The 16,065-nt window shown below is 35.5% G+C and overlaps 1 protein-coding gene across 7 annotated transcripts in view; it reads left to right on the top strand.

Annotated features, from left to right (window-relative positions):
* Positions 1–15,754, top strand: part of LOC143229685 (1,5-anhydro-D-fructose reductase-like) — a 55,859-nt gene extending 40,105 nt beyond the window's left edge. For 4 of the 7 annotated variants that reach the window (XM_076462383.1, XM_076462384.1, XM_076462380.1 and 1 more), the window contains one exon: positions 15,569–15,754. In XM_076462383.1, coding sequence (XP_076318498.1) covers positions 15,569–15,611 — 43 coding nt within the window. In that variant the 3' untranslated portion in view covers positions 15,612–15,754. Of the gene's footprint in view, positions 1–2,429; positions 2,547–12,341; positions 12,473–13,186; positions 13,266–14,643; positions 14,728–14,872; positions 14,956–15,568 lie in introns of all 7 variants that reach the window. The other 3 variants (XM_076462385.1, XM_076462381.1, XM_076462382.1) reach the window with 2 other exon arrangements.
* Positions 15,755–16,065: the final 311 nt, after the last annotated feature.

Genomic DNA, 16,065 nt, shown 5'->3' with positions numbered 1-16,065 from the left:
ATTTTTTTGACTACTTGTTACGTGAAAATTGCACAGAAATGGAATAAATGATACATTTCAGATAATACTATATTAAAAACAACAACACAGAAAACCCATGGTATGTTTTTCTAAAGTGCTATATTAACATAATTTTAAAATTTCAAAATCCATATATATACCATTTTGGTTTTTCTTCTTCAAAAGCAGGTTATCTGATTTTGTCACATAATTTCCTGCCAAAAAATGTCTATTAAGTTTTATTTTATAATAACACTGACTTTTAACGAGTTATGGAGATAATAATTTATACGTTAAAACGATGATGAAATAGAAAATTATAATCTGTCTTTAAAGTTACAGGCTAATTTTCGGTAGGCTATAGGATTAAAACACATTTGGAGTTGAATTGTTTTCTATTTTCGTTTTGTTCCACTTTAACTCATGATCTTAATGGATTAAAAGGTCTAAACTTGTAATTTTTAAAGAAATTGTTTTGTTTTTTTAAATTTTGCACAAAGCAACTCGAGGGCTATCTGTGCTAGCCGTATATAATTTAGCAGTGTAAAACCAGAGGGAAGGCAGCTAGTCATCACCACCCACCGCCAACTCTTGGGCTACTCTTTTACCAACGAATAGTGAAATTGACCGTCACATTATAATGCCTCCACGGCTGAAAGGGCGAGCATGTTTGGCGCGATGGGGGCCCGGCATGGACTAGCGCGTAAGGCGTGCGACTCGTAATCCGAGGGTCGCGGGTTCGCGCCCCCGTCGCGCTGAACATGCTCGCCCTCCCAGCCGTGGGGGTGTATAATGTGACGGTCAATCCCACCATTCGTTGGTAAAAGAGTAGCCCAAGAGTTGGCGGTGGGTGGTGATGACTAGCTGCCTTCCCTCTAGTCTTACACTGCTAAATTAGGGACGGCTAGCACAGATAGCCCTCGAGTAGCTTTGTGCGAAATTCCAAAACAAACAAACAAACAATTGGCGCGATGGGGATGCGAACCCGCGACCCTCAGACCCTAGAGAATATAATAAATATTTTTTTTTAGAAATAAGCTGTAATTGAAAGTAACATTGAACAAAAGCTGAATGCTCTTCCTAAAAATATTTGACATTTACATTATTAGATTCCATTCGGTGGATTCAGCAGATACCTCGATGTGGATTTGCTGTAAGAAAACATCTACAAACAAAATTTCACATTAATTTTAATAAAATGAAATTTAAAAGTAATATTTTTATGTTGTATAAAAAGTCGCATGTGAGATCGTTAAGAAGTCTTGCATAAAAAAAAATTGCCATGTTTGTCCTTTTCTTTCCATATTTCCTCTTTTATGTATTTTCTGCTCACTGAAAGAAAACAGAAGAACATTTAAGGTGCTTTGTACAGCTCACATTAATCATAATGTTGTAGCATAACGATAAAATAAACATTATATAAATAGATGTAGTTTTCAGTTAATGATATAGCAACAAAAAATGAAGTTTTGGTGTTGCATTGTATATATTTTTTCATAACTGGAGATTTGAACGAATATTATGAAAATCAGATGAAAACATGCCTAACCACCCAGATCAGTGTGGAACATTTGTTCTTTAGGTGTATGTGTCATGTTCTGTAATAATAATATGAGACAGTTTCCTTTCATAACTTTGAATACTAGAAAGAAAAAAATGTTTATGTTTTGACATGAGAATTATTTACATCTGGAAAGATTTTGAATCTGAATGTCAGACTGAGTTCTTTATGTAATATTTTTCAACTTTCTATTTAGCACTTTGTTGTATCAGTTTCAGGAAATTTCATCTTTTTTCAGTAATTCTGAATTAGGACAAACTGAAATAATAAATTTGAAATTAAGCGCGAAGTAACACAATGGGATATCTGTGCTGAAATATTAATAATAGGCTTCATAAAAGAGGTGGAATTTATGTTAGATGCATAATATTTTAAAATGTTTATTCACATTGTGACGGATGTTTATAAATGAATACAATAAAAACATTAAATAAAAGAACAGGATTCAGCCAGAAAATAATAAAGAAATATACATCAAACTCATTTGATTTATCATTTGTCACTGAGATATAAAGGTACAGAGAATTATTCTATACGAAACTTAATTTTATTCTATTGATTTATCTTATTGAACGATTTAGAAACACCAGTACTGCACACTCTTGAAATTACAACATACATATATAACAACTGTGTGAATAAAATACGTTTCAAAACGCCATAACATAAAAGTGTCTAATACTGAACTGTTTGTTAATTCACATCTTGTAAGAAGTTATAATATATCCATAGACAAGATTAACTGCAGGTACTCAGTGTTGATAGATAATAAGAAAAACATACATTATTTGTACTTTAAGTAGCTATGTAAAAAAATATCTTAGTGTAAGAGTCGTATAGACGTTCACAAACGTGTCTGTTGTTACAGGGAATGGAAGATGCTGTAGATGCAGGAATGACCAAGGCAATTGGATTATCTAATTTCAACAGTGAACAGATTAAACGTATCTATGAAAATGCGAGGATTAAACCAGCCAATTTACAGGTACTTTTACCGATACAACATATATATAAACAACATAACAACCTCTTTGAGGCCTGAAAAATAATCAGGGGTGCTCAGAAACTATTGGGTTTCTTTCGACCCGAAATGAAAATTTAGTATTTGGGTGCTTGATGAGGTAGTAGGCTAACGGTTGATATGATGGTATCTTGACGAAGTTTCAAGTAGTTTATGAGGTTTTACTGGGAAAGTGTTAGCAACTGGCGGTTAGTGGGCTAGTAACCTCGACGGGTTGGTTTGAGCGAGCTTGATTATGCCTCTTCGAGGCATTCAGGAAATATGAAAGACAAGTCTTAGAGAGGACGTCACGCAGAAGGAAAGAATGGTTGCAGATGCTTAAACTGGGTGGAAGGACTTCATAGATAATGACAGTCGTTGATCGTTCTGTAGCAGAAGAGACCAAGAAATCGAGCTTCATGGTAGAAGGAGATAGAAGAAACTGGTAGTTAGTCTTCAGTTATAGTCCCTTGAGAAAAATGAATACGGAATGGATTATAATAATATTTTCTAATTCAGACGTTATTGTCTTATGTATTTTTAGGAGTAAAGCCGATTAAACTAATGGTTTATCAAAGCTTAGAATTAATATACAATGATTTAATTATTTAATTTATCACCAAGAGGCGGTCGTTTTCATAGGAGCTTTGAAGGAAATATTCTATGGCCCAAAAAATTTTGATATGTGTGTGTGGGGTGGGGGAGGTTTGAGGAGGATGACCGGAGAATTCAAAATAAACCAACTTTCACGGTGAATCTGCAAACAGTGTATTTGACCAGTGTCCTGGATAGCGGAAACGAATTTGAATGATTAATATAATGCACGTATTCTCGGTAATCATAGACATTCATCTAATACACTGTTAACCAAAATCTTTAGGCCAATGATCACAAAGGAAAAATATGCATTTTGCGTTGTTAGACTCAATCACTTATTTGCGTAGAGGTTCAAAAGATGAAAATAAGGAAAGGGAAAAAAACAACAACTTTTTTTTGCATTTAATAGGGAAAATGTGAATATGAAGAAATTAGCCAAAACACTAGCCAGTCAAAGATTGAAGACCATATTAAAACGAAGTGTTAATCGGTAAACACGTAACGAAATTTAGTCATATGTGTTGAAGCATAAGCGTTGTCAACATCTCTCACTGACATCTCCTGTGTTACATTGGGTAAAAACATGGGAAAGGGTAAAAGTTTCAACGTGGTACAATTGTTGATCTGCAAAAGCAAGGTCTCTTTCGACGTGCCATCGCTGGTGAGATTTGGCGTAGTAAAACTGCTGTTGGAAATTGCTTAAAAGATTCTGTGGGATACCAAACGAGAATTTCAAGTGGTCGGCCCAAGAAAATTTCGCCGGTGTTGAGGAGCAGGATTCGACGGGTTGTTCGGCAAAACACCAGCCATTGAACCATATTTAGGCCCTCACGGATGCAGAATGCAGCTATTAAAACCGCGAATTACCAGTCGAATGCCTTAACCACCTGACCATGCCGGGTAAATGTGTGAAATCGGAGTGTTAAAAAGGTAGAGTTTTATTTGATGTTTGTCTATGTTTCTATGAAGTATGTTTGCTTGAGATTTAGGATTACACGCGATTGATAATATCATTAAATGATTTCTCTGAGATGTGTTTTTAACCGGAAGGCGGTTGACCGTCTTATGGCACAAAGTTGCATAATTTATATGCGATGATATTGTTCAAAACTCTATGAAAAGCTTGTTTAAGGTCGAGGAATGTGGTGATAGTTGGGTGAAGCCTTGGATTGTTTGTTTTTAATTTCGCTCAATTTTGCACGAGGGCTATCTGCGCTAGCTGTTTCTAATTTTGCAATGTAAGACTAGAGGGAAGGCAGCTAGTTATCACCACCCACCGACAACTCTTAAGCTACTCTTTTGCCAAAGAATAGTGGGATTTACCGTCACATTATATACATCTTACAGCTGAAAGGACAAGCATGTTTCTTGTAACGGAAATTTGAACTCTCGACCTTCAGATTACAAGTCCAGGGCCTTAACCATTTGGCCATGCCGGACCTCAAGTCGCGGTAAACAGATTCGACAAGGCGAACTAAGTGGTCTGTCTTTATCTTTTTTTCTGTGACTGGCGTTCTGTATGTTGTTTAGTAGGTCATTGGACTTAAGAGAGTATAGAAGCCTTTTGGATATGATTTTTCCATCAAGTGGATTGGTAAGGATAACGAATCTGTGGGTGAAGATCAGCTGATTTATTTTGGGTGTTACTTTGATGACTGGAGTTTTCTGTATAAATGAGTAGCAGCCTGTAGTGAAAGAAAGAGTGTATGTTGTGGTCATGTGTTGAAGAATTGGGTTGGACAGGTTTTTATAATTTTGTTGTTAACACCATTTTGACCTGAGGTTGTACATTTTAGTTTTTTAATGGAAAGTATGACTTCTATTAAAGAATTAAATGGGTTTGGTTGCTTATATATTGTTTTTGTGCTTGCATGTTACTTGAGAAAGTTGAGTTTAGTTTTACATTGTGATTGAAAATGTCGCTGTTCGCCATTGCTGGTTGTTGGAGTCTGAGAAGCTGGGCGACTGTTTCCTTGATATTTTTATTATTACTATCAGGTGTTGCAAAATGGATTCATCTATTGTTTTATAATCATCATGAGAGTATTAAAAAGTCTAACTTTAAGTTGGCACATGTTCATTAGCTGTCTGAATGTATGAAAAGAAATAAGGTCATAGTAACCTTATATATTTAGTGCTAGTGTGGGTCATTTGAATGTTATTAATGGTACAATTATTAGTGGAATGCCGATGGCTTCAATGACGTGGTGTTGAAACTATAAAGAAACACCGTTGACTAAAAGGATGTTGACTTTCTTGATTGTGAAATACAGAATTTTATCATTGGGATGGCTTGTTATGTAGTGTTGGTATGATCCTCTCCAGATTGACTTCATGCACATTGACACATTCTTGATGACGTATGGCTTCATCGGCAGTGTCTCGCCAACAGCATGGATAGAAATCTTGTCTCCCTGGAATGCCTTTTCTGTCCAGTTCTTTAAGATAGTCGCATAGCAACGTAAATATTTACACTTGATGCATACCCCTCTACGTGGTGGTTGGCGCATGCTCGAACTGGATATCCGAAAATAAACGAGCTATTTCCTTGGCTATAACTTGATGTGGATTCTCTCAGCTGTAACTATTAATGGTCGTTTAGTAGTACTGGCTTGGCTGAAGGTGTTGGTTTGATGTCGCGAGTTTGTTGTTAATGAATTGACGACCTTATTACCTTGATTGAAGTAGGGCTAGTGTTCGTAGATGGAGAACTCGGGCGCTACATGGAGCATATGGTGATGCCCAGACAGCTGGCTCTCTGAAGTGCAGTGTTCTTTGCATTCTCGGAGCATAGCATTTTAAGTCGGGAAGTTGTGTTTTACAAAAATAAAAATAAAGCAAATTGGTGCTAGCTCTAAAGAGTTGAATCGTACAGCAACAAAAGGGCGGAAATAATGAACTAAACTGCGGGTAAACAATGTAAGAAAACTTACTGACCTTCTTGAATTATTCATACTTACTTAACTTTACTAGCGGCCCGGCATGGCCTAGCGCGTTAAGGCGTGCGCTTCGTAATCTGTGGGTCGCGCTAAACATGCTCGCCCTACCGGCCGTGAGAGCGTTATAATGTGACGGTCAATCCCACTATTCGTTGATAAAAGAGTAGCCCAAGAGTTAGCGGTGGGTGGTGATGACTAGCTGCTTTCCGTCTAGTCTTACACTGCTAAATTAGGGACGGCTAGCACAGATAGCCCTCGAGTAGCTTTTTGCGAAATTCCAAAAACCAAAAAAAACAAACTTAATTTCACTAAGAAAACAATTGTAAAATAATAGCGACAATTAGCTATTAAAACAAAGTAACTTCCCCCCTATAAATTTACCACAGCGTATTCTCTATGAAGTACTTTGATAAAAGCCATTAAATTATTATTTTTTTGATGCATTTCCGAAATTACATTAAACTGCTATCGAGTTGAGGTTTAACATCAACTCTTCAAATACAGTTACAAGATTTATTATTGAGAACTTAATAATATTTTGGGAAAAATAAATATACTGTCTGAAGATAACTCGAATCATTATATTTCAATAATAAAAAAACAATATTCTGATTCTGCATTGCTTAAATTATTTAAACTTTAACAAATAGCTTACATTGTAATCACTTATGCTTTAAAGGAGGGGTGTGCAACTGGCGGCCCGAGGGCCACAACCTGGCCCGCCAAGCCATTTAGTGTGACCCTAGTTGTTGTAATCTAACCATGTGGCCTGATCTGTAATCCAACGCAAATGGAATATTTTTAAAAGCATCCATCCTACGGGATTCCCAGGCTTCGACTCGACAAACTTCTAAAATTATCTTTGCTAGAGAGGAGCAGGCCGAATTCGATTGGTTGGCCTCCTTAGGGCATGAATAGGTGACGTGCACTAGCACTATTGTCTACGACTCAACGTCATGTCCTGAACCTCGCCTTCGCCCGCTGGCGACAATTTTCCCTAACCTCTGCTGTTCGTCATTCATTATTGGTGAAAATTTTATTACCTTTTACAGTTACTACAAGAGATTGAAGGTAAATTGATTATTATTTAGCATATTGTTGTGACTTTACTGAATTTATTAAAATTTTTGCTTTCAGATGCATCTGATTCTATGTTCAGTGTGACCTCGTTATTCGCGGGGGTTACGTTCTTTACCCTCCCGCGAATAGCGAAAAACCGCGAATATTGGACGCAGTTTTAAAACGTATATGTATGCGATTATATACTATATGAAATGCTTCCCAAACACTAATGATACTTATACTCATTGATGCAGTAATAATGTAGCAATATTGCATACTGTTATGTATTTCACTAAATTGTACCGTGTGTTACCGGGCTGTGCTTTGCCGTTTGCGTTGTTGGGAAGCTGAGGCAGTCAGCCAGTAGCAGTCAATTTTGTTTGGTGAAGACGACAATTGATAAAACGGCTTGATTGAGTAAATACAACAGAAATCTCCTTGAAAAGTCCTTTCAGTCTCTGTGACCTACAAAAACGCAGTTCGCGCATAACCCGCGAATATGCGGGGCCGCGAATGGCGAACCGCGAATAGGCGAGGTCACACTGTATTTTGCTATTCTCAATTAATTTAAGTACCGGAAGGCTATGATCGGGATGCCAATTTAGAAACATGTGTTTCTGTCTATAAGAGGTTCCATGTGTAAATAAATTCTATGTTTTTTTCCACTTTGCTATTTTCGTGAGAATAATTTTTGTTTTGATTTCAGGGCTAGTAAAATGTCAGCAGTTAAGAAACGAAAAATTGATGATGAGGGAAGGTTATTCAACAGTGAATGGTGCACAAAATATCTTGTTGTCCCACATAATCAAGGTGTTGTCTGCCTCGTCTGTCAAACTACAATTGCAGTCATGAAAGAGTACAATATTAAGCGACATTACGCAACTAAGCACTCCTCCCAGTTTGATGAAATTGTTGGTCAGGCACGAAAGGACAAAATTGAACATTTAAAAACATCCATTGAAAAGCAACAAGGTGTTTTTACCACTTTCAAGAAAAATTCAGAACTGGTGACAAAACTGAGTTTTAAGCTTTGTGAATATATGGCAGAAAAGGGAAGGCCTTTCAGTGATGGAGAATTTATTAAAAATTGTTTAACAATATTCACAGAATATGCATGTCCAGAGAAAAAATATTTGGTGGAGCAAACTAGCCTTTCCCGCTTTACTGTCTCACGCAGGACAAAAGATCTTTCAGAGGACATCAAAGAAACTTTGAAAGAGAGATTGAATTCGTGTGAAGCTTTCAGTCTGGCTTTGGATGAAAGCACTGATATCAATGACACATCCCAACTTGTCATTTTCATCAGAGCTGTTACTGCAGGCTTTGATGTTTTCGAAGAGTTTTAGATATGGCAAGCCTTTCCTCCACAACCACAGGACAGGATATTTGTGAACAAGTGCTTAAGGTTGTAGAAAAGTTTGAACTGAATCCTTATAAATTATGTGGTGTTACAACAGATGGTGCTCCTTCCATGACAGGTAGGACAAATGGATTCACCAAGAAATTTCTAACTGCAATTGGAGCACAAGACGTAGTTGTAAGCCATTGCATTATTCACCAAGAGAGCTTGTGCACCAAAGTTCTGGATTTTGCAGAAGTCATGAAAAATGTCGTCCAATGCGTAAATTATATTCGAACACGAGGATTAAATCATCGACAATTTAAAACTTTTTAGATGAGCTGGACAGTGAGTATTCAGATGTTTTGTACTTCTCTGCTGTACGTTGGCTTAGTAGAGCTGCTACTTTGAAGAGATTCTGGAATCTGCGAGAGGAGATTAAGTTCTTCATGGAGAGCAAACGTCAGAATGTGGACTTCTTGAGCAATGAGAACTGGCTGAATGACTTAGCATTCCTCACAGACATTACACAGCATCTGTCTGATTTAAACTTAAAACTACAAGGGAAAAGTCAACTTGTGAATAAGTTGTTTGAGCATATTTGTGCTTTTGAGAAGAAATTGGAACTTTTCCAGGTTCAGTTGAGAAGAGCCATATTGACCCATTTTACATGTCTTGCAACCAGGAAACTGGAATTTCCTAATCTGGATTGCACCAAATATGGAACCAGTGTACAAAAGCTGCGTGATGAGTTTGCAAACAGATTTCCAGATTTCAGACAAACTGAAATTAGATTGAAATTGTTCGCTCAACCTTTTGATTTGGCAGTGGAAGACAGTCCTGATGATTGCCAAATGGAACTCATTGAACTGCAGGCTGACATGGGCACTAAAAGGAAATTCTCTGAAAACAGTTTGCTAGACTTTTACAAACTCTGTGTACGTGAAAAGTTTCCCAATTTGTCCCGTCATGCACAAAGAATTGCCTTCCTTTTTGGTAGCACCTACTGCTGTGAGCAATTTTTCTCCAAAATGAAGCTCATCAAAACCAAATGTAGAAGTCAGCTGACTGATGAACATTTGACCAGTCAGTTAAGAGTGGCAACCACTTCTGTCAAAGCTGATATTGACAAGCTCTGCAAGGACTCTAAATTTCAAGTGTCGCACTAAAATGATCACGCATGCAAAAATATAAAATATTATTGCTTGCATTTTGAGAATTTTTTTAATTTATTGTGCATGTACACGAATAAGCTTGTTTTTTAAGTGGCCCCGCTTGATTGATGAAGTTGGTTATATGGCCCACCGACGAAAAATGTTGCACACCCCTGATTTAAAGTATTTTATGTATAAAAATGGATATGAAAGATTTAGTCACGTTAGGGTTCTTATTGACCTATTTCATCAATTTATAGATGTGGAAATAATTCTCTTTTCTTGTCAAAAGCCAAAACGGGCTGACTGAAATAATTTAGAATCCAACTGACAAAGCGAATTATTGTTATCTATTTTTATCAATGAATGATTCATTTACTTTACTCTATGGGTTATGTGACAGATTTAATGTTGTATATTTATTGTAGTATCGATGTTTGTTTCAATTAAATATATATTTAGAAATTTATGAAATTTATACTGTTAAATTTGTATTGCGAAATCTCAACCTATTCACTAAATTTGTAGAAGATTCTCGAGTGTGAGAATTAACAATATACTTGTGTAAGTTTGTTTTGATAGCTTAGAATAATGCACAAAGCTGCAACTTGAAGTATCTATGCTCTGCCCACCAAGGGTATCAAAACCTGGTTTCTAGTGGTGTGAGTCCGCAGACATACCGCTGTACCACTGGAAGGGGACATTTGTGTATGTAAATACTAGTATTGTTGTTTTAGCTGAAATTTTTAGAATCTCGCCTGACGCTTATAAAAGGTAATTAACTAGTGTATCGCGCCAAGAAGTCTGGCTTTTATATTTTGGGCTCTCTGCGCTATCCCTCCCTAATTTATATGCAAAAACTGAGTGTCCGACACTCAGTTACACAACCACTTTCAAACATGTGGTCAGCTTCCGGTCAGTTACCTCTTTTTTGTGAACCTGACGATGACCGAAGAAGGTCGAAACGTTGTTCGCTCTTCTATGTAAAATATTTTCTCAACCCAAACGAGCCATTTTGCATATAAAGTGTAAGACTAGATGGAAGGCACTAGTCATCCCCACCCACCGCCAACTCTTGGGCTACTCTTTTACCAACGAATAGTTGGATTGATTATCACATTATAACGTCCCTAATGAAAGATGGCAGTTTGGTTTGACAGCGATTCGATCCCGCGACCCTCGAATTACGAGTCGAGCGCCTTAACCACCTGGCCATGCCGGGCCCGTGCTAAGAGACAATATATATTATTGGTTTTCCACGGTTGGTATACTATAAACCTCAAAAACTATAACTGTGATAAAAGCTTTTTAACTAGCAACTTCATATATTTTTCTAGAAACGTTTACATATTTCAAACATTATAAACCGTTTACCTTTAGTCTATTAGCGTTGGTGTTTCATATTATACAACTTCAGCGCGTGGCCAGTAAATAAATAATAATAAAGTGCTAGCTCGTTGTAAAGCATCGATAAGATATTAAGGAAGTTCTGGATCCTAGCAGGAGACTAAAAACTTAATAAAGAAAATAAATTGAATTTTCTCATTCTTGGTAGGCCTGGTATGGCCAGTTGATTAGGCCACTTGACTCACAATGTGAGGATCACGGTTTCGAATTACTGTTACAACAAACATGCTTGCCCTTTCAGCCATAGTGACATTATAATGTGACAATAATTACTACTATTCGTTGGTAAAAGAGTATCTCTAATTTTTTGCTACTTAATTATGGACAGCTAGCGCAGATAGCCCTCGTATAGCTTTACGTGAAATTCAAAAGAAACCAAACAAAACCTATTCTTGGTTTATTCATCTCTGATAGCATTGTTTTGTCTGTATTGTTAAGAGAAATTATTGCGTCCCAGTTAAAAATATTTTAACAGTTTCTGATAATAGTATATGCACAATGTTAATTAATTGAAGAATAAACAGAAGGTAATTGTTATAAGGACTGGCTTATTAGAGCTTTTACGTTTTATAATAAATATGAAACTACATTTAGGGTTAAGTTATTGTTCGCAGAGAAAATATTGTGGAAAATATATAGGATGTTAGCTACTTTATTTATCCACTTGGTTGTCACTTTAAGAATATTAAGTTGTATATTTTACGTCATAACCGCTTTGGTTTGTAAATCCGTACCAGTTAACAATCCTCGAGTGGGGTGAAGGCAAATTGCTCAATATTCGAGAACCCCGATGATTAAATACTTTTAAATAATTAATTTTAATCACAATACCTGCCGTAATTTGTAGCGTGCCTGATATATAGAATATCCGCAATGTATTTGTTTGCTACGACCAGAGGCATTATTTATTATGAAATAAAGAGAACAGTATGGAATGGCAGTTGAAGTGTGGTTTTTCAATTTGAATTTTATTGTGCTGTTTCTTGTTTATATTAAATTAACTACTACTTTTTAGTGTTCATTTTAATCGCCTATTAACAATTAATTAATGTATTGCATTGAGTTGTATACATATATATATATATGTTTCTTGTACACTTGAATTGGCAATTTGCTGACTGTTTGTATGGTGTACTACACATCTTCTTACCATGGGTGTTACAGGTAATTTTATATCTTGATTTAGGTATATAATTATGTTTGTAATATATGTTCTTGTACTTTGTGCTTTTATAATCTTTAAATCTAATGTTAAAACTATGTGTTGTTTACACTATTTTAGGTTGAATGTCATGCTTATTTACCTCAAGTCAAGTTATTTGAATTGTGCAAAGAACTTAACATCACCTTTACTGCCTACGGTCCACTTGGCAACCCTAGTCTATCTATAGTTTTGAAAGAAAATTTTGGAATGTAAGTATTGAGCACAAATAAATTATCATAAGCAAAGAAATTTAATTTTGTTTTACGTTGCATAAAATTTCTTGATGAAATACTTGTGGAAGGTATACCTCACTGTCTAAAAATGAAACCAAGGATGGGTAAGCGTTTTCAGTTGAGTTTATACGAATTGTTCATTAACTTAATCATGTTATTTTCTTTAAAAACGTTTATTCAGATTTGTTCAGCTATTTCACGAGCGGGTCGGCATGGTCAGGTGGTTAAGTCACTCGACCCGTAATCTGAGGGTAGCGGTTTCGAATACTGGTGGAATCCCGCCATTTCAACATGGGAGCGTTAAAATGTGACAGTCAATCCCACTATTCGTTGGTAAAAGAGAAGCCTAAAAATTGGCAGTGGGTAGTAATGAATAGCTGTTTTCCCTTTAGGCTTACACTTCTAACTCGAGTAGCTTTGTGCGAAATTCAAAAACAACAAACAATTTAACTGGCATTAAGAAGAAGTTAATTACTCTACCTACATAGTAGCTGATTGAGGGAGGTTGGCTAGTTACTCCCTTTTTTATATTGTTTAAAAAATATGTTTATTTTTGAAAATGTATTTATTAATATGTAATAGCACATTTTCTAAAATGTAACTTAAATTTTTAAACAATATTAAAAGGGAGCTATCCCCCGTAATAAGTCACTGCTATATGCTAGAAACATTTTTTTCTTCTTTGAGCAGAGATGCTGTGTTACCAAACCTCTTGAAAGATACTTCTATTCAAGCCATTGCTGAAAGGAACCAGAAAACACCAGCTCAGGTAAAGGTATCAACTTTAATTCCGAGGATGTAAATTTTTATTTTCGGACTCATGCTTTAATCATACCTTAATCATTGAGTGAGTACCATGATACCATTGATATTTTTAACAATGGTGGTGATAACTAGCTGTATTACCTTACTGCAACCTACAAGATACCCGCTGTTTAAAAGTTAAAGAAATCTTTCCCACTCATCAACAGTAACAGAGATTGTATGCGGGCTTGTGTTTCTGCAATAAAAGTTTGAGTCGGTTTTGACTGTGCAAAAAACTGGAAAGAAATGGTGCTGCGCTACGCAAAGTGTATTTCGCTACAGCAGTCAAGCTTTAATTTATTTGTGAAAGATCACGGAGATTTGACAAACAGCAAAGTGCAATGTAATTTTAGCAATGTTGTATCGTAACAACTCTGCTTAATGAATTTGTTTATAGTCGTGAGTGGAAAATAAAAAAAAACACGAAAGAAAAGTGTCTACCACTGCAAACAAGCCATGACTGCAAGTAAGAATGCTGGCTCCTTTCCTGAAATCAGCTAAAAGTCTGGAGTTTGAGAACTAGAAGGAAATGTTTTCACTTGTTGAAGATGTAACATTCAGCAATTCCAGTACCATGGAACTGTTAGTGCACAGTGTAATAATGATTTAGAATTCTGTAATTTTAATAAAATACCAAATGACTGTATAAATAAGCATCTTGTTTTATTTAACAAATTTCTCTTAATTCACAAAAATTTTAGATGTATTTTTGGGTGGGTTTTTTGACTGATCTTCTGAGTTAGTATATCCAGAGGTCTTCCATTTTTACAGCATATTACCCTAATGAGCTTGGATAGGTAAAAACAGAATAAAATATTTCAGAACTCCAAATATTAATGTGGCGTTCATTTATCTTTCTGCTCACCCCCCGTCTGTGGAACAACGGTACGTCTGCAGACTTACAACGCTAGAATCCATGTTTCGAAACCCATGGTAGACAGAGCAGAGATAGCCCATTGCCTTGCCTTATACATACTTAACGTCAATGAATCAAGTCACACATCTATACTCTTTAAACGTCACAAAGTTGCTTTTCTCATGGTATTTTGACTTAAATTTGTTGTCTGTTACGGTTTTTACATAAATCCCACATAATACTCGTAAATTTTATCAACATGAATGGGCCCATTGCTATCGTTGGAGTGTTGTCCCAGTACTTTTGCTTTTCAGTCTGTGTTAGAATTATTTTTCATTTTATATTTTTGTGATTTAGTTTTCTGTACACTTGTTTGTTTAGAATTAAGCACAAAGTTACGCAAGGGCTACCTCTGTTCTGCCCACCACGGGTTTAACTATACACCTTTATAGTTTTAATTTACATGAAATTATTTCTATTATTTTAGATCTTGTTGCGATGGTTGATTCAGCGAGGAATTATAGTTATTCCAAAAAGTTCAAAACCAATAAGGATCAAAGAAAACTTCGAGGTAAGTTTTTTTCTTCTTGGATGTGAGAGCTCAGTAAAATATACAATTAATATTGTGATGTGTTTCATTTGTATTATTTTGGATCATATTATTTTATTCTTGTGAACGTTTATTTGTTGTTGTTTTATATTTTACCATTACATAGATCTATGATTTCAACTTGTCTGAAGAAGAAGTAAATCAGATAAATGCCTTGGATAAGAATATTAGATTATTTAAATATGATTGGTAAGTTTTTATGTATTCAGCTTCAATCTATTCTTCTTAAATATATTGAAATAATAAGTTTTAACTTAATTATTTTAGATTTTAAATGTTATTTGACTTAGTTACTTAATAAAGATGTATATCTAGATATAAATTAATAAATAGCTTAGAGTGATAGAACTTGGAATAATGTTCTTCAGTCTATAATTTTGACACAAATAAGAATTTTAAAGGCCCGATATGGCCAGATGGTTAGGGCGCTCGACTCGTAATCTGAGAGTCGTGGGTTCGAGTCCCCGTCTCACCAAACATGTTCGTCCTATCAGCAGTGGGGGGGCGTTATAATGTTACAGTCAATCCCACTATTCGTTGGTAAAAGAGTAGCCCAAGATTTGGCGGTGGGTGGTGATAACTAGCTGTATTACCTTACATTGCTAAATTAGGGACAGCTAGCACAGATAGTCCTCGTATAGCTTTTCGCGAAATTCAAACGAACAAATTAAAAAAAATAAACCAAATACGTTTTATCTTTTACAGATTTAGCATTACGCATACAGAAGAAACATTAAAAATAAAGTGATTTTTCATTGTTTGTTTAACGGAGCTGGAACTGGTTTTTTTTTATTTTTTTTAGGATGGAAGACCATCCAAATTTTCCTTTCAAAATCCCATTTTGAGTGATGTATTGATGAAAATTGATGATAAACGAGTGTTGAAGACTTAATTTTATGTTATTCAGATATCATTTCTACTTTGGATGCTTAAATATATTTGGGAAATGGTAAAATTACTGTTTAAATAAAGTGATTGTTTCACACACTTTCCTTTTTTATCTCTTAGTTCAGTAAAAAACTCTAACACAAACACAGTATTTTCTGTCAATAATAGGAGAATTTTAATTTTGGTACTCGTGAAGTAGTCACAGGAATCTAGAAGTTTTATCCTTTATGAAGGAGGTTAACATTGATTTAATTGTATTGTAACAGACTAAAGTGTACACGTCTTTACTATTTGAAAAGAATCTAGATAATGTTACTTTTAATTTCATGTACTCATTAAGCTTGTTTGTTTAATATCTGAAGCTTTTTTATGCTAATGAGCTCAGCTAAATTTGTCTAAAAAGTGACTTGT

The sequence above is a fragment of the Tachypleus tridentatus genome, chromosome 10 (assembly GCF_004210375.1).
Source record: "Tachypleus tridentatus isolate NWPU-2018 chromosome 10, ASM421037v1, whole genome shotgun sequence".
In the NCBI taxonomy this organism is placed as follows: Eukaryota; Metazoa; Arthropoda; class Merostomata; order Xiphosura; family Limulidae; genus Tachypleus; species Tachypleus tridentatus.
This window is presented reverse-complemented; position numbering and strand designations above follow the sequence as displayed.